Source organism: Cornus florida, unplaced genomic scaffold, assembly GCF_030987335.1.
Source record: "Cornus florida cultivar Cherokee Brave unplaced genomic scaffold, ASM3098733v1 CherokeeBrave_3.0.0_Hap2_Chr06, whole genome shotgun sequence".
NCBI lineage: Eukaryota > Viridiplantae > Streptophyta > Magnoliopsida > Cornales > Cornaceae > Cornus > Cornus florida.
The window spans coordinates 60,372,754-60,389,442 of NW_026775576.1; the positions used below are offsets into that span (position 1 = coordinate 60,372,754).

Consider the following 16,689-nt stretch of genomic DNA (forward strand, 5'->3'; position numbering starts at 1 on the left):
TGTCATCACACACACACACACACACACACACACACACACACGCAGACACACGCAGATATGCATGTGTTGTATTGTGCTGTACATGGATGATATGGGAACATTTGAAGATGTTTTGGGTGTGAAGTCCCAATCATAGCTAGGTTTATATTTATAACTGCTGAAGTAGAATCATATGGCTAATTTGTTGGCCTTGCCAGGGATGTGAATCACTCCTAATTGTGGATGCCTAGAAGGCATCAAAACCTGAAATTAGGTCTTGTTTTCAGAATAGTTGATCCGGAGATCCGGGATATGCTGCTAAAGCTGCTATAGAGATAAGTGCTATAATATATATATATAGATAGATAAAATCTGGATAGTTACATCCTTTTTGTACCAAGAAACATGCTATAATATACTACAAACATGGCCACACTTTCTCCTAATTGACATGAACACCCAGCCCTCTATAGAAAATAAAGGAGATACTACTGAAACTATGGTATATTGATATATTTCAATATCCATACAGTACCAAAACTCAATTTTCATCCATAATGTCTATTGAGTTGTTTCAGTCCATTCACTATGTATTAGGAGAAACAAATACCTAGAGATTCGATTTATCGCCTTCGTCCCCCTGAGCCACTCTCCCTCTGGCAGTTAAAGTAGACAGCAGCAACTGGCAAGCCAAGATTGTAAAGCTCAGCAAAGTCTCGGGTGTTGAAATTCTGCCTCCATCCCGGAGCGTAGACTGTCTGACGACCAAGTTGGCGGAACAGCACAAAAACGAACCGATGAATCCCCATCGATGGCTGCGGGTTCTCGTAGCACACCACCTCCTGGCCTACATGCATACACCAGTACATACCACACCATTAGATTATATGCATATATCTCAAATGCCATTTTGAAAAGGGTTGTAATGGCGCGAGACTGCCTTCATGATACCTTTTCCTAAAGAAAAATAGGCTATGTTTCTTCAACAAACTAGATAATAAGAGTATATCATGAGAAGTCTTCATTCATAACTCATTAAAACTAAGAACTTCAAAATCCTAGCAAACTCATTTCTCTCACTCAAAACTGTAGTTTGATATTCTTGTGGTTGATTTGCCAAAGAATCATTACATTGTTCAATTACTTTTAGGTTGTGTTCGGTTACGTGGAATTGGAGCCTTAGAATTGGAATTGGAAAAAATTTTGGTTTAATTTTGTTAGTCATTTTTCTCCAATTCCACAAATTTCAATTCGAAAGCTCCAATTCCGTACAAACGAACACAACCTTACAGTTCAGTCCTGCATTTGTTTTACTTCTACAACGTATAATTTTTCAGAAAACAAGAACCAATTTCTTTTTATACAGAGCACATTAGATTACAAGGGATTTTTGGTAACTTTTAAGTAAAAATAATTGGAGATTTCTACGTGCAACGCACGTGCACTTCTACTAGGTATGTAATTGGAAAAAAGGAAAAATTAGTGGTATATAATAGGAAAAATGCATTGGTTGTTTGAGAACAGTAAAACTTACTTACCAAAGCCAGCTCCTGTGGTTGCTGGAATATCAGTCACCAACCTAGAAGTCCATTAAGAGAGAAACATGTGAGCACATAAATGAGGAAAAAAAAGGAGAGAAAAGAACCAATTAACCACTATATATCTATAAATCCAAAAGGGAATGGAGTTAGGGCCAACTCAATCCAAGTTAGGCCCAAGGTTAATGGACATTGGATGGACAAATATAATATGTTGGCCTTCCATAATTTTGGAGAATTTAAAAAATGCAGTTATATGGTACATAACGATTTAGAAGAAAACCTACAAGGGTGGTAATACTTGACACGACAGGCTAATAACACTAGGGATGCACACGAATTCGGTTCAAACTGTGATTTGATCTGAACCAATTCAATCCGTACGGATTGGTTCGGGTTGGAAGGCCAATCGATTCGGTTACGGATTACGAAATAATTGGTCCACTTTTTTTGGTTACCATAGGATTGTACACACCAAATTACAAATATATATATATATATAGTATTTGTCATTATAGTATTCTTTATGGTTTAATGACATTTTAGTTGTGATGTAATAATTGTTTTATATTAGTATTCTAGTATTCTATTCATTGTAGGATCGCTTTCCCTAAAGTGTTATTTCTACCCACTTAATTTGAGTTTGCTATCGGGTTCTAGACAAAACATTTTGAGGATTCAAAAAACCATCATAATCTGCAGTTAGCAATACCAAAAAATTTCTGAACGCTCCTTAAAAATGTATATAATTTTTATATGTAGAAAATAATAGTAAAGGAGAATTACACAAAATCTGAGACGAAAACTCTATTCAAGGAGCATAAAAGGTTGCCAATTCGATTCTAAAAGCTACCATTAAACAGACATGATTGATAGAAATACATACAACTATTTGAAAATATGTATAACTTTACTTTTCAAGGTTAGATGTGCGTGTTCAAAATACTAAAAAGTCGTCACTTAAATGAATGTGACTATTGGCAATTGGTGAAGGTGGTTTTAACATCGTACAATTTTGTACTTTTTATATTTCAATATATCCAACAATTTCCCATTATATCCAGGGATGGAGCCAGCATACACTCAGGAAGGCACGTGCCCCCCCGGGTCTAGGCTATCCCACTAATATATATATATATTTTTATAAACCTAGGCATATTACTTATGAAATATTATGTCGTGTCTCCCTTGAAATTAATTTTTTTCCTGTTACACCCCTGGACCTATTTTTTTTTCTTATATATATATACACGTATAAGCATATAATTTGTCAATTATCACTTTATGCCCCCTGAAAATAAATCCTGGCTCCTCTTGGCTATGTCATTACTTAAAAACATTATTTTTAGTTAACCATTTAACATTCTCATGTGTCAAGCCAATATATCTTGACATTCTCATGTGTCAAACCAATACCATACTAGCACAATGTAAAAAAGTGATGACACTAGATCTGGCCATAACTCTCTTATCATTTTAACCTCTACTATTGTAAACTTAAAATCGTTATAATTCAATTGTGTCTAGCTTGGGACAATACATAGCATACATGATGCAACCTTGCATTTGCTAAGCTCTCCAATTATCATGCAACAAGTTGAAATAGTACTTGTCACAAACAATTAAAGCATTTTTGCCTCCAATATTGAAACTCACAAGCATGACTAATATTGTAACTTTTTAAGAAGTTACACATTACTCCTCCACAACAAAATATTTTCAAGCTCATATATACGAGGTAAATAAAAGATATAAAATTGCAACTAGACTCACAAAAGAGTGAACCATTCACTCATATAACTTAATCTTACAAGAAATTGAATCTTTTCTATAAATGATAAACACAATTTTGCCACCAACCTCCTCAATTATCATTGGCTTTTTTTTATATTTTATTTTATTATATATATATAACCCAACTTCAATAATACTTGTTAAATGATTCAATTTCCTCAAATGAATTCAAAATATATACACATATCACACAACAATTAATTGAATTTTTTTATAAAATCAAACTTGAATAATACTTGTTAAATGATTCAATTTCCTCATATGGATTCAAAATATATATACACATATCACACAACAATTATAAAAAAGAGGCACATATATATATACATATATATATACACACACATATATATATATATATATACATGTATCATTGACAACATCTATTACATATATAGTGAAATCAATTATGCCCCCACATATTATCAAGTATATAAATAAGTTGATAACTACGAAAATGACTTTTTAGTAAGAAATTATATTTAGAAACTAAACCAGATCTCAAAATTTCTAAGAAACTTACATATGTTTAATAAATACTTCCTGTGATATGGAGAAAAATGATACTGAAAAAAGGAGTTCTAAGTCATGTCTTGTGTGCTCATCCCCTTAAAATATCAAATTTGATGCAAACTTTCAAGTTAAATAAGTACAGTTCTCAAATTAAACTCAACGAGTAAACTCAGGAGTCAACTCGGTCAAGACTCAAGACTCTTCACCACCTCGAATATACCCTTTTTTAATTCCTGTCACGTACCCACCTTATTATCTAGAGGTATATACGGTTATCAAATCAAATAGTTCTAACATATATATATACATACACACACACACACACACATAATTAATTAATTAATAAATAAACCATGAAGTGCAAGAATATCTATCTTAGTTATCATATTTGCAATCAAACTCTAATCATCCAATCACTTAAAAATTAGGAAATTGCAAGAGATCAAAATGACCCAATTTAGTTTACGAAAATCAATCTTTGATTTATTAAAATAAAATTTGGCTCTCTCTTTCTTTATATCAATGATTAGACAATTTACTGTATCAAGTCAAATTTGAATATACATATCTGTATATGCATATACGGTCACTATACATATGATCAATCAACAACAATATTTAATCACCTTTTCTTTCACAACGAGCCAAACTCGTGTTTTTTCCCACAATAGAAATTTGTTTTATTTTTTATTTTTTGGTTGCAATACATAAGACACCACGGTAGGAATTCAGTGACAAAAATAAAAATTATAAATAAATTACTTCATTTAACGGGCAAATCAACTTATGTTTATTATTAAAAATAATATGAATAAGTTACTAGTTACCACACAATAACATGAATGATTTGGTGGTGGTGTGATAATATAACTGGCCCACCAGTTCTACTCATCATTATTATGGAAATCACTTTGTGTATATATATATATATATATATATTTACAAGTACTTTATTAGTGATGAATAATAATAATAATAAAAAGTTATGCTTTATTTATGTTCTTTAAAGGGCCTACAGAAGTTAATGTCAAAAGTCACTTTCTTCATGTAATCACTAAAAGAGTATAGGGACCACAGGCACAGGTTGTTGAAGCTACATTTCGATAAACACATTAGTGTCTCGAATTTCTAATTTAATTAAGTTTAATTGTATTTTATTAGAGAATTTTAGGTCCCAAGGAATTATGCCTAGGAATCTCTACAAATAAATACCGAAGTTATAAGTTGAGACTTATGAGATTGAAAATGATGTAGTCTCGTAAGAGGAGGACTAGTAGAGATGTGATTTATAGGTTGATAGGGTAGAAAGACTGATGCGAGGAAACAAACTTGTGGAGTTAGGCATGGTGAAAATATCTTCTCATATGTGGGTGTAGGCCGGTTTGTGCCGAATCACGTTACATCTTGTGTTTATGTGTGATTACTTTATTAGCTTTTATTAGATCCCAATATTCGTGCGCTTTCGTTGTCATAACAAAATGATATCTGAGTCGAAGGTGGAAAAAATCCAGAAAACAAAATGAGTCTCAATAGATGCTGCAACAAGTTTCAGTTGTAAATGGAGTCAATCAACCAACTTGTTTGGTCATGAGACTATCATGATGGTTATATGGCATTGAGCTCGAATAGTTAGGGTGAAGCCTGGGAGGTTTGACTAATCAATCAATATATAATCGAGATAATTAGAGTTTTGCAAGAGAATTATTATTATCATGACATCTTGGCATGAAACCAAAGCGTAAAAAGAAACTAGCTCCTTTGGTGAAGTCCCTAAATCTACTGGAACTAAATTTTGGACTATAAATAAATACTTATGGGTTGGAGACTTATGAGAATGAGAGACATGTAATCCTAATTCTATAATAAAGGTGGTAGCCCTAAGTTTATAGTGGAGGGTGTTAGCCTCATGAGGGAGTTGATGAGGGAGGAAGTTACTAGTTTGGTAGAGTGAACACTAATAACGTGAGGGATTCTCGTCAAGTACACAAAGAAGAATTTTGGCGCAGTTGTGAATCTCTTCTCATGTAAATCTTGTGTTTTGCAATCTATAAATAGATACCTAGGTTGTGGGTTGAGAGTTAAGAAAAGGAGAGACACGTAGCCCTAATTCTACAGTGGAGGGTGGTAACCCTAATTTTATAGTAGAGGGTGGTAGTTGCATGATGAAGTTGATGAATAGAGGTAATTACAGGTGTAGTAGAGTGAACACCGATTGCGAGGGAGAGTGGTCAAGAGTTTGTGTACATGGTTTGATGTTGAAAATTATCTATTGTTGTAATATTCTATATAATCATATTTTAGTGAATCTCTTCTTATTTGTGGACATAAGTCCGATTTGGCCGAACCATGTAAATCTTGTGTTTTATGTATGATTGTATTATTTCTTCTTGTTAGAACTCCATGTTTTTGTGCTTCCATGGTCCCCAACAAAAAGTCCTTCTATTCGCTTATGCGAGCAAATACATTATAAGAAAGGGAATGGATGGGCACAATATGCAAGTTAGGAAAATTTATTTTCAGTTTGATTGAAAAGTTGTAGATTTGTGCGTTTGTGTGGATCATTGAACTTGAAGTGGCTATTAAAAGTTTGGGAGATCATTGGATGGCGATCTATGTGGGCGGGTAGGTACAGGTTGCACAATCCCACATTGTCTAGGTAAGGTGAAGTTACATCTCCAGATGGTCCAAAAACAAAAATGTGCATGTTCAGGCCCAAAGAGAACAACATCATACCATGTGGTAAAGTAAGTTGTTACAATTGTTATCAGAGCTGGAGCTCAGCTAAAAATTGTGCAAACTCAAGCCCAAAACGAACAATATCATACTATGTGGTGGAGTGAGTTGTTACAAATGGTATGAGAGTCGGAGCTTAGCAGGAAATGTGGCCAACATGGATGTTGGGCCCCTTAGGGGGGTGATTATGACGACCTATGTGGGCAAGTGTGATGTGGACGGGTGCGAGATATTGGGCGAGTTACAGTTTGTTCAATTCCATATTGTCTGAGTAAGGTAAAGTGTGGTGACCTTGTGGGTGGGTGCAAGAGGTACTACTAAGCTACCACACTTGGTGAGTTACAGATGCACAATCTCACATTGCTCGGGTGTGGAAGGGAAAGTGCTTTACATGTAGGATTTGTACACTCCAATTGGTACGAGACCTTTTGGAGTAAAGCTTAAGAGCAAAACCGTGCGGGTTTGGGTCCAAGCCCAAAGCGGACAATATCAGATCATGTAGTGGAGTGGGTTGTTACAAAAGGTATCAAAACATGACCCAACTAGAATTTTGGCCTACGGGGACAGTGGGCCTCGAAGGGAGGTGGTGATTGTGGCGATCTTGTGGGCGGGTGTGCCGTGGGCGGGTACAAGAGGCACTGGCAGACTACCACACTGGGTAAGCTATAAGTGCACAATCTCGCATCGCATGGGTGTGGAAAGCCCAAAGCGAAAACCGTGTGGGATTGGGTCTAAAGCAGACAACAATGTAGTGGATCATTCCATAAAGTTTCATTTCCAAATGAGATCTTTTGAAATAAAACTCATGAACAATGCCCGTACTAGCTTATGCGCAAAGTAGACAATTTCATACCAATTATGATTATTTGGTCAATGGGATGGAAATTTGGTTTTAAGATGTTTGATAAATGATTAGTAAGATTTTTTTATTTTCTTTTCATTTGTTACTTGTTTTGCTCTCTCTTTATTATTATTATTATTATTTTAATCTTGTTTAATCTTCAAAGTTGGCATAGTTTGTACTTTTAACCACCGACCTATATCTGTTGGTGGGTGCCTTAACATCCATGTAATATATAGATTGCATAGTAGTCATATGTATACGGTTCTATACTTCAATATGTACATATGTATGTAATATGTGTATATACAGCTTTGGGCTTTTACTTTCGGTGTTGCTAGGTTGTTGAAGCCCTTTGGTTTCGAATAACTAACAGCCCCTTGGCTTGGAACAGGGAAATTGGGAGAAGTGGAGACGAAACATGCAAGGGGTGTTTGCGAGTGTTGTGTGTGAAATTTTCTGGGAAGGGGGAGGAAAATTAGTCTTCCAGCCCCAGTATTTTGATGAAACGTACATAAGGGGTGTTTGCGAGTGTTGTATGTTAAAATTTCCTAGGAAAGAAAGGGAAGGAAAATGAGTCTTCCAGCCCCAGTATTATCCATTTTATCATTTTTTATAAAAATATTTTTTCTTTTTCTTTTCCTTTACAAAGAATTCCCACAATACTTTTGAGAGACTGGAATTGAGATATCACTAGGTGATGTGCCTTAATAGTAATTTCTTCTTTCATTATATAATTTTATTTTCTTTCAATCTTTTGATGAATTCTGAACTCCCAAACCCCTGAGGTTATAGAATATTATCATTTTTCATTACTTATTTTCCCTTTTAAATATAATTTTATGCTAACTTAAGAACGTCATACATCTATGATAGGACACGACATAAAAACATTGACATGACCAATTCTAAGAAACTAAGACACGGACACAACGGAAAAACGACGAACGATAAATATATAATAATAGTAATAATATATTATAAGATTGATATAATTTTGGGACAATTATACTTACGTTCCCTACAAATTGCCTAAATAACATGAATTTCCCCTCAAATATAATAATGACACTTAACACTCTACTTATGTCATGCTTATACTTAAACCGAAGAATGCCCTTATTTAAAACTTTGGTCCATAAAGAAACATATATTTTACATTAAAAAAAATAGTGAGTATAAGAGTAATTTAATAGGTTAAAATCAACACTGATAGGGGAGGTCAATATTATATTTGAAATTAGATGGGAGGTCTCTGTTATTTAAGCAATCTTCAGGGGAGGTAAGTATAGTTATCCCTAGGCTTGATGATAGAGTATATTAATTTGGAAGCTTGCTTGCAAAAGAGGCTAATATTCTTACTGGGGGGGGGGGGGGGAAGCCCTTGATGGCCTCTTGTTCCTTATGGGCTTGTGCACACCCCCCATTTCCACCTAGGGATTGGCTTTGATACCATTTGTCATGACCCACTCTATTCGTGTAGCTATTGTTCGCTTTGTATACTCTCCTCTCGGTGTTTACGGTTTTCCTTAAAACTTGATTACACAATTAAGGGATGTCCACACATAATTGTCATTAAATCTCTTCCCCAGGAGATGTAGGACGTCACAATCACCCCTTTTTGGGAACTAGCGTCCTCGCTAGCATCCTGTACCTCACAGGCTTGCATACATTTTGACTGGGGATTGGCTCCGATGCCATTTGTCACGGCCCGCCCACACCATTTAGATATAATTCACTTTGCACACTCTTCTTTCGGTGCTCACTCTTTTCTTCAAAACGCATCTACACAAGTAGAGGGTATCCACACATATAAGTGTTATAGATATTGCCACACCATAGATAGAAGAAAGTGTCTGTTTCCCACTTTGTCTTGCAGTTTTAGCAGCAACCACCACCAAAAGGACTTATAATGGGCTTCTCATTCATTTGAGCCAAGACAATTGCACCCCAACTAGGACTAGATGAATATATTAAAACACAATTTTGGGAACAAATGGACAAATAGATCCAAAGGATGCCCCAAGGAGAAAAAGTGTACATAAAGGATATTTTAATGGTCAAGTAGGAAAAGAGGAGAGGATAATTTATTTTAAACTAGGCACAAAAGATGGTGAGAAGAATATATATAAACTTTCTAAACTAAGGGAGAGGTAAGCTAAAGATTTTAACCATATTAAATGGCATTAAAAGTGAAAATTCGAGGGTTTTAAGAAAAAAAAAATGATGAAATTTAAGAAAGAATAAAAAGTTATTTTGAGAAATTGTTAAATGAAAACCATATAGGGAGTTTGGGCTTAGAAGAATATAGTGACCTTAGAGATAACATATTTTTCCATAGTGCGAAGGAGTGGGAGGTTAAGAAATTCCTTAAGAAAGATGAGATCGAGAAGGGCTTTAGGACCCATTGGCATTCCTATTGAGGTTTTGTATTACTTGCTCATAAGCTATGGATGAATGATTGAGAAGAGGAGAGTGGGTGAAAAGTAGAGAAATGTAACATCATAGAAATTGGTTAGTGTGTGTGGGTAGAGATGATGAGTACTCACGGAACACCGATGGTGAGTAGGGGTCTCATGGAATGGCAGGTCGTGAAAGGCTTAGGTATTCGACACCGTGCACAGAGTGTGTGTGTACATGGTCCAGTGTTCAAAGTTTATACCTATGTAATTTCTTATCAGGTACTGTGTGAGTGGGTACTCATTAATGTTAGCCCAGATATGATAAGTCACAAGTTATGGGATGTGACCTACCATATTAGGAGATATAATAGCCATAAATCATGGAGTTTGACTTTATTTACACATATGTCTAGGCATAAAATATGCAATGATTTATTTAACTTCCTTTGTTGTAATATTAACACGTGCTCTTTTAATATATAAATACTAAAATTATGAATGAGTAATTAATTCTTATTCAAGTCTTTACATATTTCTCTTGTATTTCTTCTATTAATGATAGTGAAATTTATTCTCTCGATAAATGTAGGTCGGGTTAGGCCAAACCACACTAGCTTCCATTTTGTTATTTTTACCTAACAAGTAGTATCAAAGCTAATGGTTCGTCTAGTTTGATAGCGTGTTGATAAGATCTATAAAACACAATAGGACCAAAGTAATTGTCTTTAAGCCCTAAGTATTTGCATTCTGTGGCGACCTTGTGGGCAGGTGTGTCATGGGCGGGTGCGAGGCACTGGCAGGCTACCACACTAGGCGAGCTACAGGTGTACAATCCTACACCGCCTAGGTAAGGGAAATGTGTAGTGCTTATATGTAGGTGTATCATTCTAATTGGTATGAGGCCTTTTGGGTTAATGCTCAAAAGCAAAACTATCGGGGCTCACGCCCAAAGCTGACAATATCATACCATGTGGTGGAGTGAGTCGTTACAAATGGTATCAGAGCCTGATCCAACCAGAAGTGTGGCCAACGAGGACGTTGGACCCCAAAAGAGGGGTAATTATGGCGAACTTGTGGGCGGGTGTGCCGTAAGCAGGTACGAGATACTGGCAGGCTACCACACTGGGCGAGCTATAGGTGCACAATCCCACATCGCCTACGTAAGGGAAAGGTGAAGTACTTATATGTAGGTGTGTCACTCCAATTGGTATGAAGCCTTTTGGGTTAAAGCCCAAAAGTAAAATCGTGTGGGCTCTGGCCAAAGCGGACAATATCATACCATGTGATGGAGTGGGTCGTTACACATTCCTTGCCCAACAAAGATTTGTGTTACTCGCTTGCCAAGTTATGGGTTAGAAGCCCCATATACAAAGAGGGAGTTAAGTTTAGAGGGTAGAGAAGAAAAGAGAATGGAGGAGTGAGTGAGAAGAGAAGAGAGTGAGTGCAACGTAGAGAGATGTAGCCTCATAGAAATTGGTGAGTGTGTACGCGTGTGTGTGTGTGAAGGGAGGGGGTAGAGATGATAAATGAGTGGTGGAGTACCAAGCAAGGGTCTAGTGGAAGCCTTGGTATCAAACATCATACCATGAGTAGATAATGTGTGTACACGATCCAGTATTCAAAGTATCTACCACTGTAATTTCTCGTGAGATAATGTGCGAATGGACATTCTCTACAGTGTAGTATTCTAATGATGGTGAAATTTCTTCTTTTCGTGGACGTAGGGCAGGTTAGGCTAAACCATGTTAAATATCATGCTTTTATTGTGTTATTGTTTGTTATTTTATGATTGGATCTCTATGTTTGTTTGTTATACGCATTCGTCATGCCGAACGAAGGGTTATAATTCCTAACACTATATAAAAAAAGTACCCATTTGAAGATGATTAACCATTTGTTGTAAGTAAAACAATTATCAATACAAACTACTCGTTTTCTTCTTAAAAACTTGCTCCCTTTAGATTGAACAATGATAGTCAAGTAATAATAGCCATATGAAATAAAATGCAGTCCCACTTGAATATTTCAACATATCTAAGAATTCAACTCATAGATGACGTATGTTGTATTTGGGAGCACTGAAGCAGCAATTTGAATTTGGAATTAGAAAAAATTTACGATTTGGTACTCCCAAATATAGCAATAGCTGAAAAATCGTGTACTATATATTCTTGTTTTTAATCTAGACCATAAAGGACAATTTTGGCTTCTTTATTTTATCACAATTCATAAGGAAGCCTTAAGGCCAACAAAGAACCCTATGGAAAATAGATGTAATATTTGTTATCCACTATTTGCCCAGCACTCTACTTAAATTTTTAAATAAATAAAAGGACGAATTGCACTAAATCCTCCTTGACTTTCAACCTTCAGCAATAAATTCTTTTTACGAAAATTTTTAGCATAAAACCCCCCCAACTAACAAAAATCTCGTGAACGGGGAAGGGGGGGGGGGGGTGGTGTTAGGGAAGTAAACGTCCATTTAAAAAAAATACCTGAAATGGCACGTGACTTCACTATGCCATTTTTGTGACGAAAATGCCCTTTTTCTTGAAGGGGTGATCTGCAAAAGATTGATAGTCAAGGAAGTTTAGTGCAATTTGCTCTAAAAACTTTCATATGTATATGTGCGTGTATATATTATATTAATTATACCTATAAAAAAAGTATGTAAAAAATTATAAATATACATTATGTGAATATGTATATAGAATATATTTTGAAATTTTCATGAATATATAAATTTCAAAAAATATACATATATATTATATGAATACCTATATATATGATAGACGAAACCACAATTTACGATTTGAGTGAGCTAGTTAATACCGAGCATAAGGACTTTAATTATTTATGTTGTGCATTTCATTAATATATGTGCATAAATGAAATTAAAAAAAATACTTACCAAAAATAAAATTAAAATAATAAATATTATAAAAGTATATGCTTATCACTAGAAAATATAGACTAGTAGTATCTCCTCGATCTCTTAAAATTTCCTCTTTTTTGTTAAAAAAAAACAAAAATCATTTTTGTTGCAATTAACTTGTACACCCACTTTCCCTAGGATGACTTGAACTCTCAACCATACCCATATATGTAATGAAATAAAATGTGCTCTTTTACACTATATAAAAGGGTAAATTGTATTAAACCCTCTTTGACTATCAATTTTTTGCAAATCACCCCATTCAAGAGTTTGTTTTTCTACAAAACACCCCTCAAATGTTCAATTTGTTGCTACAATTGGTAAGCTGAGGGGGTATTGTACATAAAAAATACTTATAAGGGGTTTTAGTGCAAAAACTTGATAGTCAAGGGGGTTTAGTGCAATTGACCCTAAAATAAAATGACAAAGACATGAATATGTTTTTATAAAACTAGAAAGTGTAGATTTAAAATTTTTTAAAGATAATATTGTATTTTATTTATAAAAAACTTTATTCAATTGTAAGCAAGGAAAATCGAAATACGAATTTCATTACCATCATAATTTAAAAGCTATTACAAAAACATAAAATTATTGAAAAATAAATAAAATAATTTAAAATACAAAGATATCAAATCCACTAATCAAAAAGTCTCGTACATCAAAAGTCAGATTTTTACACTTAGGACAAACAATTTCAACCTTGGAGAACCAGTCAAGATTTTTAATATCTAAAATCTGGATATTTATCATCCCCCATGGTCCAAAACGACAGCGTCTTGAATATTCAATTAATTCTTGAGTGAAGATATTTTGGCAATTTTGTCCAAAGATATTTGCAGGTACATCATGTGCATGAGAGAGCTGATTTTATTGACATCCATTAAGATAAGGACGGCAAAGCATACATATCCCATATACACACAGATGATTACTTCCTTTATCTCCTCTTTCACTTTCATCTCCATCCAAACAAGCATCACTGAAACAGTCTATTGATTACTACCCATCAAAAGACCACTCATGAGATCCAGAAAATAAAGATTAATAAACTAATAAATTTATTCCCCTAGATAAACAATAGGGTTAAAATTTCACAAACCTATTATCCGAATCAAACTACTTGAGAAATTTATACAAAACTTCTACCTCTCGCAGAGCGGTAGACAGTCAAGCGAAATTCGATCCACGAAATAATTTGATTCTACGGACGGAGGGACGGACACAGCACACCCAAGAGAGGATTCACATTCACCGGTAGCTTCGTGGTTTATGTCCGTTTTGGTTCCACCGGTGTTCTTTGCAATACATGGTAATACATGTAAATCGGTGATGGATGTAAATCGGTAATGGTTACGAATGCACTGCCACTATCTATATTTTCTCTATCGGACCGTGTTGTTAAAAATAAATATATTACGGATACGATTCAGTAAATTACAATAATATTGAGTACCATCAATCTTCACTTTTTATTATTCACGAATACAATATTATCAAATTTAGTACAATCATACCATCATCTACTAAATTAATGCACCAACAGAGCAAAGAGTTAATTATCAGACAGAACCAAGCATCACTTAAAAGCCAAACAATATATATTTACTTATACAAAACGTTACCTTTCAGGTACAAGCAATCGATAGCTTTCGTCCAAAACTTTACCTTTCGGGTACAATCACCAACAGCGTCCTATATGCTCAAGAAAAGCCTTATCATCATATCTTAATTCATGAACTCTTTTTATCTTCTCTATGCTTTCTGAACCCAGGTTCAAACACTCATCATTATCTCAAGTTTGACGTTTTCTAAGCCAGATTGATTCCGATTCTGGATCGAATTTTCTGTTTTTATTCGATTTCATTAATATTTGCGAGTACCCCATATTCTCGAGTGCACTCGGACGTGGAACGCGTTACATATGTAATCATGTAATATTCATACATCACATTTACGTAAAAATAAAAAAAATATAACACTCATATAATATATTATATCGTCTCATTTAGTGCATTTTAAATTAACATTATAGTACACTAACTCGCGAATGAAACATGTTAATCCCATATATTAAAATAAAAAATGGCATTTATAGTGCAACAACGTTAAATCTAGAATTTAACTTCGTAAAAAAGAAAAAAAGAAAAAAATAACACTATCCTGAATCGCTCATACGTTGAATGTAATTATGAAACCTGTTGGAGAACGTTGAATGTAATTATGGAAGCCTGATGGAGATCCAACTATAAAAGAATCAAACAAACCCAAGTTGTATGTGGTGGTTGTTGTTATTAATATATATATATATATATATATATATATATATATATATATTAATTTTTCTTTCTTGGGGATCTGAACAAACCAAGTGACAAGGCTAAAAGTACATCTTATCTGGACTGAGAACGATATATACATATGCTGACATATAGAGAGAGATGGTGGTGGGCACGTGAGGGTTATTTTTCTTTCTCTCTCTTCTGGAGATATTTATTTGTTTATTTATTTTATTAATTTATTATTATTATTTTTTTTTGTCAGTGGGATGGACATCGAACAGAGAAGGGGGAAGAACAGACTGCTTTAACATAAACTGAGCAACGCGGCCTGTATTTGTTTCTGTGATATCTATACACATATATATATATATCTATCTATACACGCATACACATAGATTAGAGAGTAAGAGATTCCTCATCACATATGTGTGTGGGTGAGTTTGGGGGAGATAAGGCACAATTACCATCGAAATTGATGCAAACATATCAAACAAAAACAAGGGCAGATAATAATAATATATCTTATATATACATATATTATTGGAAAAATTAATGCATATCAATAACGCATCAAATAGAGATCTGTATCTCTTTCTATTTTGTGTCTGAAGAACAAGAAGATGAAGAACAAGAGAGAGAGAGTCCGCTAACCAATGCAAGTATTCCCTAAGGTTTGGGTCACTTGGGCTGGGAGCATCAGGATCAACCATAACCTGCAACAAATCATATATATACATAGTGAATACATACATATACACACACACACACACACACACACACACACATATATATATATATATATTTCCGGAGATGAGAAGATAAGAGAAAATTGACTTACAAGGGTGTAGAAGGTCCTCAGATCATCACCTCCAATATCAACTCTGGGTTGGTTCACAACTTGAGAGGGTCTGAACTCACAACCATTTGTGACTTCTCTGCTGTTGAAGATGACCCTAAGGCCAACTGACCTGGTGAAGGGCTCCAAAACATCGCCCACGACACGCCCAACAACCAGAGGATCCCTGTTCCTAGGCATGGCACGACAATTTTTACCAACTACAGTACTGTACATATTAATATCTCTTAGAGAGCGACTATGGGCTATATATGTGTATGTATAGACTCTATATTTAGATATTTTTCTTTTTTTTTTAAAAGTTGTTGTGGTAAATATCTAAGTACCCCGGCTTACTTTATGTTTCATTGGTCAAATTTACGTTTTCTTTTTCCTTTTTTTTTTTAGACAGACAGAAACTATAATCCTAAGATTGATATTCGGGCTTCCGTATGTCTCCGTGATAAGATTGATTTGTGCAAAGGTAGGTCCCAGCTATATAGTATTTATATGTATATATTTTTTTGAGGTTGGCCCAGCCATTACGCAACCCGATGCTGGGCCAAACGGATCATTTTACACCGCAGGTTTAATTTAGGGTTGGCAAGTGGTAAGGAAGATGGGCCCCACTTTTTCATTCGGAGATGTCACGCAACCTGATGCTGTCGGTACGGATTAATCACAAATTATTACGCAATTAAATATGTGTTACAAAATTATTTAAATCTTAATACAATTTTTTTTTTTTAAAAACTCATAATTAGAAATTTAAATTTAATAAACATTCTTCTAAATTTTATACAATTATATCAAATAAAAATGATCAATTTTCTTATA

The 16,689-nt window shown here is 34.6% G+C and overlaps 1 protein-coding gene across 3 annotated transcripts; it reads right to left on the reverse strand.

The window, feature by feature from the left end:
• Positions 1-307: 307 nt before the first annotated feature.
• LOC132311644 (protein VERNALIZATION 3-like) lies at positions 308-16,357 on the reverse strand. 3 transcript variants are annotated; one of them, XM_059809654.1, is made up of 4 exons: positions 15,856-16,345; positions 15,669-15,730; positions 1,514-1,558; positions 308-826 (listed from the first exon to the last, which is right to left on the reverse strand). In XM_059809654.1, the coding sequence occupies exons 1-4, from the start codon at positions 16,087-16,089 to the stop codon at positions 685-687; spliced, it is 483 nt and encodes a 160-aa protein (XP_059665637.1). In that variant the 5' UTR covers positions 16,090-16,345; the 3' UTR covers positions 308-684. The 3 variants fall into 3 exon arrangements, with proteins under 3 accessions (XP_059665637.1, XP_059665636.1, XP_059665635.1); XM_059809653.1 differs by having other exon boundaries at positions 1,518-1,558; positions 15,856-16,340; XM_059809652.1 differs by lacking the exons at positions 308-826; positions 1,514-1,558 and having other exon boundaries at positions 15,036-15,730; positions 15,856-16,357.
• Between the last annotated feature and the right edge of the window lie 332 nt (positions 16,358-16,689).

Coding starts and splice junctions, on each gene's coding strand:
- LOC132311644 (XM_059809652.1), bottom strand. CDS start 16,089: ATGTACAGTACTGTAGTTGGTAAAAATTGTCGTGCCATGCCTAGGAAC. Junction 15,731..15,855: donor TGAGGACCTTCTACACCCTT/GTAAGTCAATTT, acceptor GATTTGTTGCAG/GTTATGGTTGATCCTGATGC.